The 17,636-nt window shown below is 38.3% G+C and overlaps 1 protein-coding gene across 1 annotated transcript in view; it reads right to left on the reverse strand.

The window, feature by feature from the left end:
* LOC112610185 (coiled-coil domain-containing protein 144A-like) overlaps positions 1-17,636 on the reverse strand; it is a 90,088-nt gene that overhangs the window by 15,947 nt on the left and 56,505 nt on the right. Inside the window, exons 11-12 of the mRNA XM_025363509.1 lie at positions 17,350-17,478; positions 14,111-15,064 (exon numbers count right to left, since the gene is read on the reverse strand). Of these exons, the coding sequence (XP_025219294.1) occupies positions 14,111-15,064; positions 17,350-17,478 (1,083 nt within the window). The remainder of the gene's footprint in view (positions 1-14,110; positions 15,065-17,349; positions 17,479-17,636) is intronic.

A 17,636-nucleotide genomic window follows, 5' to 3' on the forward strand; every position in this document is an offset into this window, starting at 1 on the left:
TTCTTCTCATTAGCACAAAGAACATTCTCCAGAATAGACCATATATTGTGTTTAAAAACTCATAGCTAGTATTTTCTCAAACCACATTGAAATAAAAATGGAAATCAATAACGACAAAAACTTTGTAAACTGTACAAACACATGGAAATTAAACAGCCTGCTTATGAATGAACAACTGGGCCAATCAATAAATTAAGAAAAAGATTAAAAATACCTTGAAACCAGTGAAAATGGGGGAAAAAAATCAACCCCTATAGAAAGTGACAAAAGAAGCACTAAGAGGGCGATTTATAGCAATTAACAGCTACATCCAAAAAAGAGAAAGACTTCAAATAAACAACCTAACAATGTACCTGAAGAAACCAAAAAAGCAAGAACGGACCCAAAACTCAAACATAGTAGAAGGAAAGAAATGATAAAGGCAGGGCAGAACTGAATGAGGTAGAGTAAAAAAGCAAAACAAACAAACAAAACATCCTTCAAAGTAAAAGATGATTTTTGGAAAATATAAACACAACTGATAAACTAACCATATTAAACAAGAAAAAAGAGAAAACTCAAGTAAATAAAAAGAGAAACAGAGAAGGATATATTAAAACTGATACCAAAGAAATAGATGGGGTCATGAGAGACTATTATGAACAACTATATGCCAACAGACTACAAAACCTAGGGAAAATGTATACATTCCTGGAAATGTATAACCAGCTAGAATGAACCAAGAAGAAATGGAAACCTGAACAGACCAATAACAGGTAATGTAATTGAATCAGCAATAAAGTATCCCCACAAAGAAATGTCTAAAATTGGGTTAAGTTTACTCTGAATTCTTCTAAAGTTTTAAGGAAAAACTAACACCAATTTTTCATAAATTATTCCAAAATCTTCATAGTTTATTCTAAAGGTCAGTATTACTCTAAGGTCAAACCCAGACAGAGACACAAAAACAAAACTATATGCCAATATCCCTGAAGGACACAGATACAAAAATCATCAGAGAAATAAAGGGGATCCAAACTGGAAAATAGAAAGTCAAATTGTCTCCCAGTGCACATGACCTGATCCCATATACAGAAAACCATAAATATGCCACCAAAAAAGTCTGTTAGAACTAAAAAATTCAGCAAAGGTTCAGGCCACAAAATCAGCATATAAAAACAGTGCCAATGGCATGTGTAACATTTCTATACACTAATAATCAACTAGAATAAAAAGACATCAAGAAGGCAGTCCCACTACTCTAGCTACAAAATAATAAAATGCCTCAGAAAAAGTTAATCAAAGAGATAAAAGACCTTTACAAACAAACAAACAAACAAACAAACTACAAAACACTGACGAAAGAAATTGTAGAGGACACAAATATGGAAAGATATTGCATGCTCACAGACTGGAAGAATATTGGTTAAATGACTTTATTACTGAAAGCGGTCTACAGATTCAATGCAAGCTCTATTAAATACCAATTTTTGATGTTTTTAGGGGGAAACAAGATGGTCACCACATGCAGCCAGGAAATGCCTCTCTGTGAGAAAGAAACCAAAATATCAAGTGAATAATCACACTTCAAGCAGGTCTTTGGAGAGAAAACACTGAAATTTGATAGAGAGGTAATGCAGGCATCAAGGATGAAGAGGAAGAAATCTGGGAAGCCTGCACAGAGTCACCAAGCACTAGAATCACTCCCCAATCCAGAAACTAAGGAAGGGGTGAGTGAAGGAACTGTGCAGCACCACACTCCCAGCAAGGAACTCTGGGATACTAGCTCCCAGAGATCCCTGCACCCACAAAGACACCTGAATTGGCAAGAGGAACTGGCTGGCGAATAGTCACAGGCAGAGCTCAAACCTGCATACAGTCCAGAGGGTTTGGCACCTGGTGCAGCTGCAGCAAAACATGACCATAGGCACCCATCCCCCAAGGCTCTCCACCTTGTTCTGAATGACTCTAGCTCCTGTTTACCGCCAGGCCAGCAGACAGTAGGGCTGCATTTACCATGGGACTGCAGCATATCTGGTCTGTGTACCTTTTTGTCCACCAGTCCCTCCCAATGCCCCTGCCTGGCTACTCACACAAGGGTAAGCACACAGCATAGCCTCCACTGCCCCATCTGAGTGCTTTGCCAGAGGCCTGGGAGTAGTTCAGCCCCCATCCCCAGCACAGCCAATGCTCAACCCCATGGGACCAGAAGACAAAGTCATGAACCTGGTCTCAATACCCCCAGGATTCAAGCACGCTGCTCAAGTATACTGAGCTGGTATCTGTGGCCTGAGCTCAAGAACAGGAGAAGTTTCCTCTCTCAGAATGCCAAGAAGAGGGAGGCCTGAGTTCATATGCCAGTGTGGGAGCCAAGTGAGCTCCCTCTACAACAGCAGTCCTCAACCTTTTTGGCACCAGGGGCTGGCTTCGTGGAAAATAATTTTTCCACAGACGGCGGGGGTGAGGATGGTTTCACGATGACACTATTCCACCTCACATCATCAGGCATTAGATTCTCATTAAGAGCACGCAACCTAGATCCCTCACGTAGACAGTTCACAACAGGGCTTGTGCTCCTATGAGAAGCTAATGCCACTGCTGATGTGACAAGAGACAAAGCTCAGGTGGTAATGCTCACTCACCAGCCCTCCCCTCACCTCCTGCTGTGCAGCCCAGTTCCTAACAGGCCACTGACTGGTACTGGTCCACCACCTGGAGGTTGGGAACCCTGTTCTACAAGACCTGTCCAGGAAGGGTGTAACCTGTCTGTCCACGGCCTCTGCCTGAGGGAGCCTGAAACAGCTAATAGTCCAGTGATCTGGGTATGGAAGGATAGGAGACAAAACTACCTAGTTGGGCCTGCCCTGGGGGCAGACAATGGAGGGAGGCCTGGTTGGGCAAGTGCGGCTGGGTGTTCCCCACAACTGTCTGCTGGGCAAAATACCCTGGGCCATGGGCACCACACCAGCTGCACCCCACAGAACCACAGCCCTGCCTGGGGATCCTCCCGCCTTGACTGACATTGTAACAGACCACCCGCAGACACACGGACATACTCTACAACCTGCTCTGACTCTACTAAGCCCAGAGGACCAGTAGGTCTCCAGGGAGTTGTTGGTCTCTTAGCAACCTAACTTGTGGCTTGGGCCGCCCTAAGGGTGGGAGGTGCGCAGCCCATAAAATTCATGTGTGGCACCAGTGATTGGAGGGGGCTCTCCCAAGTTCCAGGAACTGATTTGGTGAGGGGGTTATCTCTCACCTTCCCAATCCTACTTCTCCCTCTTCCCCAGAGCACTGCTGCAAACACACTGAAATAGAAAAGAGGCTTGCCAGCCCGTACTCTAGAGCACCATCTCCTGGATTGCAGACTGAATTACACCACCAAACAAAAATTATTATATACCTTCAACACACATCTGTGAAACCCAGTGCAGGAAAGTAGCCACAACGAAGGAACCTGTGTGGAGTCCTGGCCATCTGAAACCACCCAGAAACAAAGCCAATCAACGATACACAATACACACCACAAACCCTCAAAGGGAAGAAAAGAACATAAAAACAAAAATCCCCATCCAAATGACAGGAATTTCAAAAAGATAAAGAAACTGCAGCACTCTCAGATGAGGAATAATCAGCACAAGGACTCCAACAATTCAACAAATCAGAGAGTTTCATTACCTCCAAAAAAATCACACTAGCTCCCCAGCAATAAAATCTCACCAGATTGAAGTGTAATGACATGCTTTATGACAGACATGCGATTCAGAATCTCAACGACAACAAAGCTCAATGAGATTAAAGAGAAAGCTGAAACCCAATCCAAGGAACCAGTATAACCATCCAGGAGTTGAAACACGACATAGCCATTTTTAAAAAGAGGCAAATTGAACTTCTGGAGCTGCAAAATTCAACACAGGAGGGAACTTCAAAACCAGATGAGACCAAGTAGAGGAAAGGATTACAGAACTCAAAGATCAGTCTTTTGAATCAACCGAGACAAAAATAAAGAAAAAACAATTTTAAAAATGAACAAAACATCTGAGGAATGTGGGATTTTGTAAAGACACCAATCTATGACTCATTGGCATTGCTGAGAGAGAAGGAGAGAGAGTATGCAACTTGGAAAACATATCTGAGGATACAGTTCATGAAAATTTCCCCAATCTCATGAGAGGTTGATGGAAAAATTCAAGAAATTCACAGAACCTCTACAACCATCCCCAAGATACACAGCCCATTAGACTTTCCAAGGTCAACATGAAAGGAAAAATCTTACAGGCAGCTAAAACACCTGCATCAGGTGAACAGCTGACCTCTTTCTGGCAAAAACCTTATAAGCCAGATGAAAGTGGGGCCTATTTTCAGCATCCTTAAAGAAATTTCAGCCAAGAACTTCATGTAACTCTAATCTAAGCCTCATCAGTGACAGAGAAATACAATCTTTTCCAGACAAACACTAAGGGAATTCATTACCACTAGACCAGATTTATAAGATGTTCTTAAGGGGGTCCTAAATATGGAAAAGAAAGAATAATACCCATTACCACAAAAACACACTTAAGTACATAGACCACAGACTCTATTACACAACTATACAATCAAGAGTACAAAGCAACCAGCTAAACACATCATGGCAGAGTCAAAATCTCACATATAAATATTAACACTGAATTCAATGGTCTAAATGCCTCACTTAAAAGGCACAGAGTGGCACGTTGAATTAAAAAAACAAACCAACAACAAGAACTAACAGTCTGCTATCTTCAGAAGACACATCTCACATGTAATGCACCCACAGGCTCTGAGTAAGGGGATGGACAAAGATCTGTCACCCCTTGCAAAAAACAAACTTTAAACCAACAACAGCCAAAAAACAGACTTTAAACCAACAACAGCCAAAAAAGGACAAAGAAGGGCATTACACAATGATAAAGGACTCAATTCACCAAGAAGATATCCCTATCCTAAATATATACCCACCCAACACTGGAGCACCCAGATTCAAAAACAACCAAGTCCTTCCAGACCTACCAAAAGACTCAGTCACACAATAACAGTGGGAGGCTTTAACACCTCATTGATAGTGTTAAGGCAAATCATCGAGACAAAAAACTAACAAAGAAATTCTGGGCTTAAATTTAACACTTGACTAATTGCACCTAACAGACATCTACAGAATACTCCACCAAACAACCACAGAATACACTTTTTTCTCATCTGCACAAAGAACTTACTCCAAGATCAACAATATGCTTGGCCATAAAGCAAGTCGTAATAAATTTTTAAAAAATGAAATCACACGACACCATACTCTTGGACTATACTGCAATAAAAATAGAAATCCAAAAAGATCTCTGAAAATCACACAATTACATGGAAATCAAACAACTGGCTCCTAAATGACATTGGGAAAAGAAATAATTTAAGGCAGAAATCAAAAAATTATTTGTAATAAGCAAAAAGAAACATTATACCAAAACTTCTGGGATACAGCAAAAGCAGCATAAGAGGAAAGCTCATAGCACAAAACAAATATGTCGAAAAGTTAGATCAGTAATTAACAAGCTGACACTGTGCTGAGAGGAACTACAAAACAAGAACAAAAATCCCCAAAGTTGGCAGCAGAAAAGAAATAACTAAAATCAGAGCATACCTGAGAAATTTGAGGCCCCAAAATCCATACAAAGGATCAATGAAACCAAAAGGATAAATGATACTGAAGGCCACTAGTTAGACAAATTAAAACAAAACAAAACAAAACAACAAAACAAAGAACATCTAAATAAGCACAATCAGAAATGACAAAGATGACATTACAACCAACCCCATAGAAATACAAAAGATCCTCAGAGACTACAATGAACACCACTGTATGCACACAAACTAGAATATCTAGAAGAAATGGATAATCCCTGGAAACACAACTTAACAAAGATTGAACCAGGAGGAAATTAAAATTATGAACAGATGAATAACAAGTTCTGTAATTGAATCAGTAATAAAAAACCTACTAGCCAAAAACAGATCCAGATCAGACTGACTCACAGCCAATTTCCACCAGACACACAAAGAAAAGCTGTTAACAAACCTACTGAAACTATTCCAAAATATTGAGGAGATACTTCTCCCTAACTCATTGTATGACGCCAGCGTCATCTTGATACTAAAAGCCAGCAAAGACACAACAAATAAAGAAAACACAGCCCAATATCCCCGATGAATGTAGACAACAAAGTCCTCAACAAAATATCAGCAAACAAAATCCAGCAACACATCAAAAACTTACTTCACCACAATAAAGTTGGCTTTATATTTGTGATTCAAGTTGGTTCAAAGTACACAAATCAATAAATGTGTTTAACCACATAAACCGAGTGAAAAAGAAAAACCATATGATCATTTCAAAAGATGCAAAAAAGCTTTCAATAACGTCCATCATTCCTTCATGAAAAAAACACTCAACAGATTAGGCATCAAAGAAATAGACCTCAAAATAATAAGGGACCCTCGGTAACAAACCCACAGCTAAAACCATACAGAATGGGCAAAAGCTGGAAGTAGGGACTGAGTGCAGTGGCTCATGCTTGTAACCCCAGCATGTTGGGAGGCGAAGACAGGAGAATCACTTGAGGCCAGGAGTCTGAGACCAGCCTGGGCAACACAGTGAGACCTTGTCTCTATAAAACAATAAAGAAAAAAATTAAAGAAAAAAGGAACAAAAAAAGTTGGAAGCATTCTCCTTGACAACTGGAACAAGACAAGGATGCTCAGTCTCACCACATGTATTCAACATAGTACTGGAACTCCTAGCTAGAGCAGTTAGGCAAAAGAAAGAAAGAAAAGGCATCCAAAAAGGAAAAGATGCCAAACTATCTCTCTTTGTGGATTATATGATTCTATACCTAGAAAACTCAAAAGAGTCTTCCAATTTATCCTGGAACTGATAAATTACTTCAGTCAAGACACAATCATTCTACCAAATCATTCTACCAAAAAGACACATGCACCCCTATGTTCACTGCAGAACTATTCACAATAGCAAAGATATGGAATGAAGCCAGAAGCTCATCAATGGTGCACTGGATTAAGAAAACGTAGCACATAAACAATATGTAATACTATGCAGCTATAAAAAGAACAAAATACTGTCCTTTGCAGCAACACGGATGCAGTTGGAGGGCATTATCCTAAGCAAATTGATGCGGAAACAGGTAACTAAATACTACATGTTCTCACTTATAAGTGGGAGTTAAACATTGGGTACACTTGGACATAAAGACAGGAGCAATAGACACTGGGGACTATAAGAAGGGGGATTGGGTTGGGACAATGATTGAAAAAAGGTACTATGCTCACTACCTGGGTGATAGGTTCAATTGTGCCCTAAACCTAAGCATTATGCAATATACCTTTGTAACAAACCTGCACATGTACCCCCTGAATCTAAAATAAAAGTTAAGAGAAAGAATAAATAAGATAAAAATAAAATGCCCTTTATAACTTGCAACAAAAAAACACCAATAATATTCTTCACAGAAATGGAAAAAACAATCCTAAAATTCATATGGAACCACAAAAAAAGCTAGACTATACAAGCCAAGCCTGAGGGAAAATAACAAAGCTGGAGGCATCTCTCTACCTGACTTCAAAATATATTTCAAGGTTACAGTAACCAAAAGAGCATGGTCTTGGTATAAAAACAGAAAATTAAACCAATGGAACAGAATAGAGAACTCAGAAATAAATCCACATATTTACAGACACCTGATTTTCAACAAAAGTGTCAAGAACATACATTGGGGAAGGAACCCTCTCTTCAACAAATGGGACTGGGAAAACTGGATATCTGGAACAAGAAGAATGAAACCAGGTCCCTATCCTTCACCATATACAAAAATCAACTCAAAATAGATTAAAGACTTAAACATGAGATACAAAATTATAAAACTACTACAAGAAAATACAGGGAAAATGCTTCAGGTCAAGGCAAAGATTTTATAGCTAAGTTATCACAAGCATATGCCAAAAATAAGCACAGGCATAAAAACAAAAATAGGTAAGTGAGGCTATATTAAAATTAAGTTTCTTCACGGCAAAGGAAGCAACCAACAGAGTGAAAAAAACTACCAACAATCTGTAGACAGGGAGACAATATTTACAAATCTATTCATCTGAGAAAGTCTAATATCTAGACTATACCGGGAATTCAAATAACTCAACAGTAAAAAGTAGTTAATAATCCCCCTAAAATGCAGACAAAGAATTTAAGGAGACATTTCTAAAAAGAAGATGTATGAATAGCCACAAAAATATGGAAAAGTTCTCAACATCACTAACAGGAAAATGGAAATAAAATCCCAAATGAGATATTGTCTCACCACAGAATGGCTACTATCAAAAACAAACAAACAACAATAACAACAACAACAAAAAACAACACAAACAAAGTCCCAAAAGTAAAAAATCGTGGTGAGGTTGGGGAGAAAAACAAAACTCTTATGCACTCGTGGAGGAGATGAGGAAGGAAGGAGATACATAATTTGAAGTATAAAGTTGAAAAAACTAGAAATACTTGATTAATAACCAAAAATCAGACATTGTACCTGATTTCAATGAACTGAAATTCTAAAAGTGATAAGCAGCTTTGGGTATTTATTAATCAATCTAGGATTCAGTCTTCATTTCGATTTCCTCAATGAGGAAATAAAAAAGTATTATGGAATCAGTTTTAATAATCTCAGAAGTAAAACAAATGTAGTGTCCTTTGAGTGTTAAGCTATTAAACACAATTTCCCCTTTACCTTACTTCAAGCTCATTTGTATGGAGAAGGGAAGAGCGTCTCATCTTTATGTTGTACCAAAATGCTTCTCCATATCATATAAATTGACTCTGAAATTTTGAATTTCATACAACCAATTCGACTACTTGTTTCTGATAAATGCCTGGACATGACCTGATTTCTAGTTGCTGCACTCCTGGAAGTTGTTCTTTGAATGGGTTTATTCAATGAATTATGTGTTAAGTATTTATTCAATGAATTATGTGTTGAACTATAAAAGCATAGCTATGAATCTCTGTTTAAGCAAAAGGAGGTAAATGCAGGGAACTCTGGTTTCTGAGAATGTAGGATCTGTGCCAAGAAGAGAATTCAGCTCTGCGGTTGTACAAGAGAACCAGGTGCTGTGTCAAAAGAGGATCTAACTGTGAACTGCAACATGACGAATTAGCTCAATTTCCAACGAGGAAAGATGACAGCCTAGACTTAATCCTGCCCTTCATAGTTAAAATCTACACGTGACTCTATGAGTTAATAAAACATAATGCAATAAATAGTAGACAGAGTCAGCATATCCTGTGGCCAAGATTTGATGGAAATGGGAGTGAAGAGAGAGCCACTGGGTGAGAGACAAAAGGTATGACTGGAGAAAAAAAATTAATGGGATCTGTCTTCGTAAGCCTGACTCTCATCATGTCATGGAGTCAACAAGGCATAAGCTGGCTATACGCTCCTTCACGAAGCAAAAAGTGAAATTAAAGACATTCTACTACTTGAATTTCTATTCTTACATAAGACAACTGGTAATAAGCAACAAGACTGAAAACGAGTTTTCCTAAAATGTGATTTGCTGCTGGCATAAGGATAGACATAGCTCAATATATTAGAATTGAGAATCTAAAAACAAACCCACACTTTTATGGTCAACTGATTTTCAACATGGGTGTAAAAAAATTAAATGAGAAATGAATAGATTTTTCAACAAATGGTGCTGGGACAACTGTATATCCACATGCAAAAGAATAACGGTGGACTTTCACCAAATCTCATATCTAAAAGTAACAAAATAGAACCAGTAAATGTAAGAACTAAAACTATAAAATTCCTAGAAGAAAACATAGCCATGAATCTTTGTGACTGCAAAAAAAAAAAAAAAAAAAAAAAAATTAACTGGACTTCATCAAAATTTAAACTTCTGTGCTTGAACAGAGACCATCAAGAAAGTGAAAAGGAGGCTGGGCATGGTGGCTTACAGCTGTAATCTCAACACTTTGGGAGGCTGAGGTTGGAGGATTGCTTGAGCTCAGGAGTTCAAAACCAGCCTGGGCAACACAGTGAGGCCTTCTCTCTACAATTTAAAATTATATAAATTTTAAAAACATAATAAATCATAAAAAAGAAAATAAAAAGGGAAGCCATGGAAAATATTTGGAAACATCCCCGATAAGGGACTTACACCTAGGGTATATAAAGAACTCTTAAAGTTCAGAAATTTAGGACAACCCAATTTTAATGTGGGCAAAGGATTTGAATAGACATTTCTCCAAAGAAGATATACAAATGGCTCATAAGCACATAGAAACGGGCTTAAAGTCATTCATTACTAGGGAAATGTAAATCAAAACCACATTGATTTTGATCAATGTGGTATGAGGTACCACTTCATACCTCTAAGTTGGAATCCTTTTTCAATCAAAAATATGAAAATATTGGCAAGGATGTGGAGAAATTAGAACCCTCATACAATGCTGATGGGAATGTAAAATGGTGCAACCACTTTGGAAAGCAGACTGGCAGCTCCTCAAAAGGTTAAGCAAAGAGTTGCTATATGACCCAGAAATTCAACTCATATGTATACACCCAAGAGAAAGGAACACATATGCAAACACAAAAACTTGTACATAAAAGTTCACAGCAGCATGATTAGTAATAGCCAAAATATGGAAAGAATCCAAAGGTCCATCACCTGATGAATCGCTAAATAAATGAGTGGTATGTCTATGCAGTGGAAAATTATTCAGCGATAAGGTGAAATTAAATACTGATACATGTTACAACACAATGAACCTTAAAAATGTTATGCTTAGTAGAAGCCAGTCACAAAAGACTACCACATATTGTGTAATCCAGCTGATATGTAGTGTCCAGAGTAGGCTAATCTATGGAAACAAAACAGATTGCTGGCTCTTTCCAGGGTCATGAAAATATCCTAGAGTTGATGATGGTGACGGTTACACACTCTGGGAATATACTAAGAGACCATGAATTGTACACGTTCAATGGGTAAACTGTATGGTATGAGAAGTATGTCTCAGCAAAATTGTTTTTAAAAATTCAGTGGTAGAGTGGCGGGCGCCTGTAGTCCCAGCTACTCGGGAGGCTGAGGCAGGAGAATGGCATGAACCCGGGAGGCGGAGCTTGCAGTGAGCCAAGATCACGCCACTGCACTCCAGCCTGGGCAGCAGAGCGAGACTCTGTCTCAAAAAAAAAAAAAAAAAAATTCAGTGGTAGAATCTAGATACATCTCTTAATTCTGTACTTTGGATGTACATACTATACATGATTTGTAAAAAAGCACAATATATTTAAAATGAAAGGAAAATGAAGGAAGTGCCTAACATTTCAAGTAGTTTGTAAATTAAAACATTTGCATTTTGAAGAACAGTACTATGGCCTTTCTGTACAAGTTATCCTGAAATTCATGAAATAAATATACACAGATTCTGTACCCATTCACAAAAGTAAAGATAAGAAATAAGACAATTTTCTGGAACATTCTATTAAGCATTATCCTACAATTTAATCTGGCTTGCCTCACCATGGCAATAGAGAAATTACTAAAAAATACCACTTCACAGAAAAAAAAAAGTCTCTCAACTTCTGTGAGGAATACTGAATAATTCCCAACTTTCTTAAGGGTCTTTGGAAATGATCCTTATTTTTAAAATGTATGTACTTATGAGGAGAAAAGGACAGAATGAAAGCCAGAGGTTAAGAAACAAGTGCATTATAAACATAATAAAATTGTAATAAAATGAATTATAATAAAAATACAAAAGAAAGTCATCCACTGCAATTAGTATCCTAAAACATCTGACATTATTTCACCACCTATAGATTAACTGTTGATATGTTTCATACATACTTCACTTCTGATTTGACCCAATTTCTTCTTTGAATTGAATGTCTCATCTAAATTAATGTGACAACGTGATGTAGCCTCTGATGTAGGTTGTTGTTTTAGGGGATCGGTCCATTCTTGTTGGAGTTGTCTCATAACTACCTGTGAAGGTATTTTTAATTGTTACTGATTTATAAATCACCGTATTATTAAATTATGGTAGTAAGATTTAACTCTAACATACATACCTTGAAAAATATCAACACATATATGGTTCACCTCCTTATGTGCACACATTCTTGTTTATTATTGAATTCAGTCAAGGACACAGAAGGTGTTATCTTCCTGCCAAATCAGTTTTCTGTTAACTTAGGCAATAGATTCAGCCCACTATTCACTCTTCCCTGAAACATCTGCAATGCTTAACAACCTACTGAAGTCTAAAAAAGAAATCAGTTCGTGGGTGGGGCTGTTGGTGGTATATCCCACACTGTGAAATGTTTTCCCCTTCTTTTTTATTAGAAGCTCAAATCAACCTCAGAGTTCCTTGCATATTCAATTGCCTGCTCAGATCTTTCCAAAAGATTTTTATCTCAGAATACAAGTAAAATTCCAATGGCCTTTGAGGCCCTAGGTAACCTGGCCTCTACCTCCCTCCTGACCTCAGCTCCTACAACTGTCTCACCTATTCAGTCCATTCCTGCTATATGTGGAATCCTGCCACCTCTCATTAGTTGGAAAATGGGACTCAATGCCAAACAAGTAAATCACAGATAGCCACAATTACCTCTGTACTGGTCAAAGTTATATCCGAATGATAGGTAGTGAGACTTGAAATGAAAATTATGAGCAAATTCTTTGTAAAAACATTCAAAGTAAATTATAAATACCAGTGGTAAGATTAAATCTAACATGGCTTTTCTGAAATTCACATCTGTCCCAAATTATGATTTAATAAAAAGTAAATGCCTTCAGGTGGGGGTGCGATGGCTCACGCCTGTAATCCCAGCACTTTGGGAGGCTGAGGCTGGTGGATCACCTGAGGTCAGGAGTTCAAGACCAGCCTAGTCAACATGGTGAAACCCCGTTTCTACTAAAAATACAAAAATTACAGCGCAAGACTCCATCTCAAAAAGAAAGAAAGAAAGAAAGAAAGAAAAGTAAATGCCTTTAAAGAATTGAGAGGTCATAACAAGTAATTTGAGACTGAAATCGTCTCAGATTTAAGTCAAATTGATATGAATAAAAATAAGATTATACCAACTTAAATACATCACAAAACTACTGAAGGAAAAGTATTATGAGATACAGGAGTACACTTCAGTTCACCTGGGAAATCTGGAATTAACGGTCAAAGTAACCCTCCTCACTGAATCTTAATTTCAAAATACGTCAAATATGAGCATTTCTGTTTATCTGCTTCATCATCGTCTTAAAACAGGGCCACATAAAGGCATTGCAATGATCATTTCAGCAGCATAAGACTACATTGTGAGTATTAGTCTGTACCTATTAACACTGCAACTGAACTTAAAATTTCATAGATGACACAATTTCTTTACTCAAAGTAAAGCATCTTTCAGGTTTAACTTCTTTTTTGCTGTACATTTCTAGGCTGATATAGCAAATACATTTATCATCTATATATTTTTATATTTAACTAGATACTGAGGGAAGAGAGAGACCCTCTCACATTGTTTTACATTGTTTCATACTCAGAAAAGGAAAGAGAAGTGAAACTAAAGACAGGTAGCCCAGCACCTAGGAACCAGACCCGAAACCAGGCCTGGGCCTGCTTGACCCAAACCTGGTAGTTAAAATTCAACCCCTGACCTAGCAACTGATGTTATCTATAGATTCCAGACATTGTATGGAAAGACATTGTGAAACCTCCTGTTCTGTTCTGTTTCACTCTGATCGCTGGTGGCGCTCGCAGCCCCTGTCATATACCCGCTGGCTTGCTCAATCAATCACGACCCTCTCATGTGGACCCCCTTAGAGTTGTGAGTCCTTTAAAGGGACAGAAGTTGAGCACCTGACGAGCTCGAACTTTAAGAGGCTAGCCTGTCGACGCTCCCAGCTGATTAAAGCCACTCCCTTCACTATCTCCGTGTCTGAGGGGTTTTGTCTGCGGCTTGTCCTGCTACAGATACACCATTTAGCCATAACCAAATATTACTTTACATTTTCTATCAGGAAGATTGAAAAATATTTTATCTTTCTTAATACTTACTTTTCTTTGTGCTTTCTCTTTCTCACATTGATGCATTCTTTCTTGTAAATGATTATATTCATCCATCAACTCCTTGTTCTTCTCTTGTAGTGAAAGAATCTTCTTTTCACTCTCAGCTTGAAGATTTTTGGCAAAAGCATGAAATTGGTCTTGGATAGTACTGATTGTCTTTTCCTGACTGTTAGCTTTCTTGTGAGCATCATCAAGTTGCTGTGGAAGCAATGTATTTTCACTTTGTAGTTGAGATAATCTCTCCTCTACAGATTCCTGCTTGGCAATGTATTTCTTCAGTTTGCGTTGTTCAGTTTGGTACATTTGTTCAATCTCTTTCTTCTCACAGCGTGTTTGGCTGAGGTCTCTTTGCAAACGTTCCAAAATCAAACTCTTTCTTTCAACAGCATCTCTTGTGTTATGCAGCTGAATTTGTAGGCTGCTGATTTTACTTTCAGCATTAGAAAGTTTTTCAGAAAGAATCTCAGTCTTAGCTTGTAGGTCAGAAATATCAACCTTTTTTTTGTCCTGTAAATGAATCCACTCTTGTCTTGTTCTCTGGAAATCAAGTTTTGGGTCTCTTGATGTCTGACTTTGATCACAATCATGTAGAGCAGCAGCCAGTCTACAACGATACGATTCCATTTCTATTTCCAGTCTTTCTTGGTTCTGTTTCTCATTTTCCAGTTCAGAATTGAGTATTTTATTCTCAGCTGTCAGATCGTTCAGCTGTCCACTGTACTGCAGTATTGTTTCTGTTAATTTTTCCTCATTTAGTTTTATAATTTTTTGAAGGTTATCATTCTTTTCTTTCACAACCTCAATGTCTTCAAAATATTTCTTTTCCTTTTGCTGGTTCTGATTATTTACTGTATCTATTTCCAGTCTCAGCAAGGCAATTTCTTCCTGCAACATGCAATTTTCATGCAAGAGATCCTTTTCTTTTTTATGCCTATGAGAAATCTAAGTAAGAAAGGAAACATTTAGTAGCACTCAATAAAATGACATATCATGATTTCCTCTGAAATTAAAGAATAACCTGAACATGTATACAATGAAAAGATTGCCATAAGTGGATATCCAACTGGAAAAAAATATTGGATCGAAACTTCAAACCTCATAGAACATAAATTCCCAAAACTTGCATAAATTTATTTGAAGATAATGAATCCATGAAAGTAAAAAATAAATGACTGGAGCATTTTTAAGCATCTCAGAATTGGAAGACTTTCCCTGAATTACAACAAACTCAAAGGCATAAAATGAAAGATTAATAAATGTGATTACATTAAAAAATTGGCTTTACACTCCAACATCTAACCTATACACCACCCTATGGTAAAAGCTGTAGCTTTGCATATATCTGGACAAAGGAAATTTCCCAACTTTAAGTTCTGGTTTTTTTTTTCCTGAGAATATTCTATAGCCATTTTATTTTTCTAACATTTTTATTGTCAGTTATATAAGAATTACATTTATTCATAAATGCTAAATCTAAGCATTATATTAGGTTTTTTTTTTTTTTTTTTTTTTTTTTTTTTTTTTTCGAGACAGGGTCTCCACTACATCACTCAGGTTAGAGGGCAGTGGCACAATCAAGACTTACCGTAGCCTTGGCCTCCCAGGCTCAGGTGATTCTCCCACTTCAGCCTCCTGGGTAGCTGAACTAGAGGCACACGCCCCCACACCCAGCTAAACTTATTTGTACTCTTTGTAGAGATGGGGTTTCGCCATGCTGCCCAGGCTGGTCTGGAACTCCTGGGCTCAAGTGATCCACCCACCACAGCCTTCCAAAGTGCTGGGATTACAGGCATGAGCCCCTGCGCCTGGCCTTGTACCAAGCACTTATACATACATCACTGAACTCATTTATGTCACAATTCTGAAAGGAAAGGTCAAAAAATATGCAAGCTGCAGGATTTTCCCTAGGTCCTCTTACTTTACTTCTAGTGCTCTTCCACCAAATCACGATTACTTCTGTGTTGTAAATATAGAAATATAGCAATAACTTCTGTTTCCTCTTTATAATGTTTGAAACAGAAATAAGCATGAAACAGGGGAACAAAATACTTACCAATAAATTATCACTAAGTTTATATTATGGCATATCATTGTTTTCAAAGTTCTTTGCACTGATATGAGAGGTTACTTGGAGCAAACTGTTACTCTCCTCAAAAGTAAGGGGAATGGCATCTGAAGTATAGCCTCTGAACTGGCTTTACATTTCATCTTTACTACCAATGGAAATAATAATGTGACCTCTCCATTAATATGTTAGGAAGATGAAATCATGTCTGAAAACTAGAACGTCTGTTGTTAGTAGCAAGGGTTTTGAGATTGTGGAAAGATCATTAATTCCTATGAAAAATAACAAAGGTTTCTCCTTTGGATAAGGCTACTGTGAATGTCACTACTTGACTCTTGCAGAGTTGAATTAAGAACATGACTTTGGGCCAGGCATGGTGGCTCACGCCTGTAATCCCAGCACTTTGGAAGGCCGAGGTGGATGGATCACAAGGTCAGGAGATCGAGACCATCCTGTGAATGGCAAAACCCCGTCTCTACTAAAAATACAAAAAATTAGCCAGGCGCGGTGGCGGGTACCTGTAATCCCAGCTACTTGGGAGGCTGAGGTGGGAGGATGGCATGAACCCAGGAGGCGGAGCCTGCAGTGAGCAGAGATTGTGCCACTGCACTCCAGCCTGGGCAACTGAGTGAGACTCCGTCTCAAAAAAAAAAAAAAGAACGGCCGGGCGCGGTGGCTCAAGCCTGTAATCCCAGCACTTTGGGAGGCCGAGGCGGGTGGATCACGAGGTCAGGAGATCGAGACCATCCTGGCTAACATGGTGAAACCCCGTCTCTACTAAAAATACAAAAAAACTAGCCGGGCACGGTGGTGGGCGCCTGTAGTCCCAGCTACTTGGAGGCTGAGGCGTGAGAATGGCGTGAACCCGGGAGGCGGAGCTTGCAGTGAGCCGAGATCGCGCCACTGCACTCCAGCCTGGGCGACACAGCGAGACTCCGTCTCAAAAAAAAAAAAAAGAACATGATTTTATCCAATGGGCCAAAACTGCCAGAACCACTATCACCACCCTTAAATGTGTATATATGTGTGTGTGTGTGTGTGTGTGTGTGTGTGTGTGTGTGTGTGGTTCAAAAATCCATTATACTTTCCAAGTTGCATAGAGTTGTTTTTTTAAAATACATTCACATACAAAAATATATTTGGAAATAACTAAAGAAAATACCTCAGAATTAATTTTCTTTTGAGCAATTTCTAGCTCCTTTTGTTTACTCGTCAGAATCTGATCTTGTAATATTCTGGCATTCTGTTCTTCAGAAAGTTGCTTCTGGACATCGTTTCGCTCCTGCACAACCTAGAGATAACATGGAGGTTTTGGTCTAATAGCACTGAAAAAGAAAGTCTAAAAGGTTAATTAAGAGCAGACTTTCTCTTATAAAACGGTTAAAAGGAAGTAGCTTGTTAAAGCACAAGAACTTTTATCCCTCAAGAATCGCTCAAATCTTAATTGCA

This window comes from Theropithecus gelada, chromosome 16 (genome assembly GCF_003255815.1).
Source record: "Theropithecus gelada isolate Dixy chromosome 16, Tgel_1.0, whole genome shotgun sequence".
NCBI lineage: Eukaryota > Metazoa > Chordata > Mammalia > Primates > Cercopithecidae > Theropithecus > Theropithecus gelada.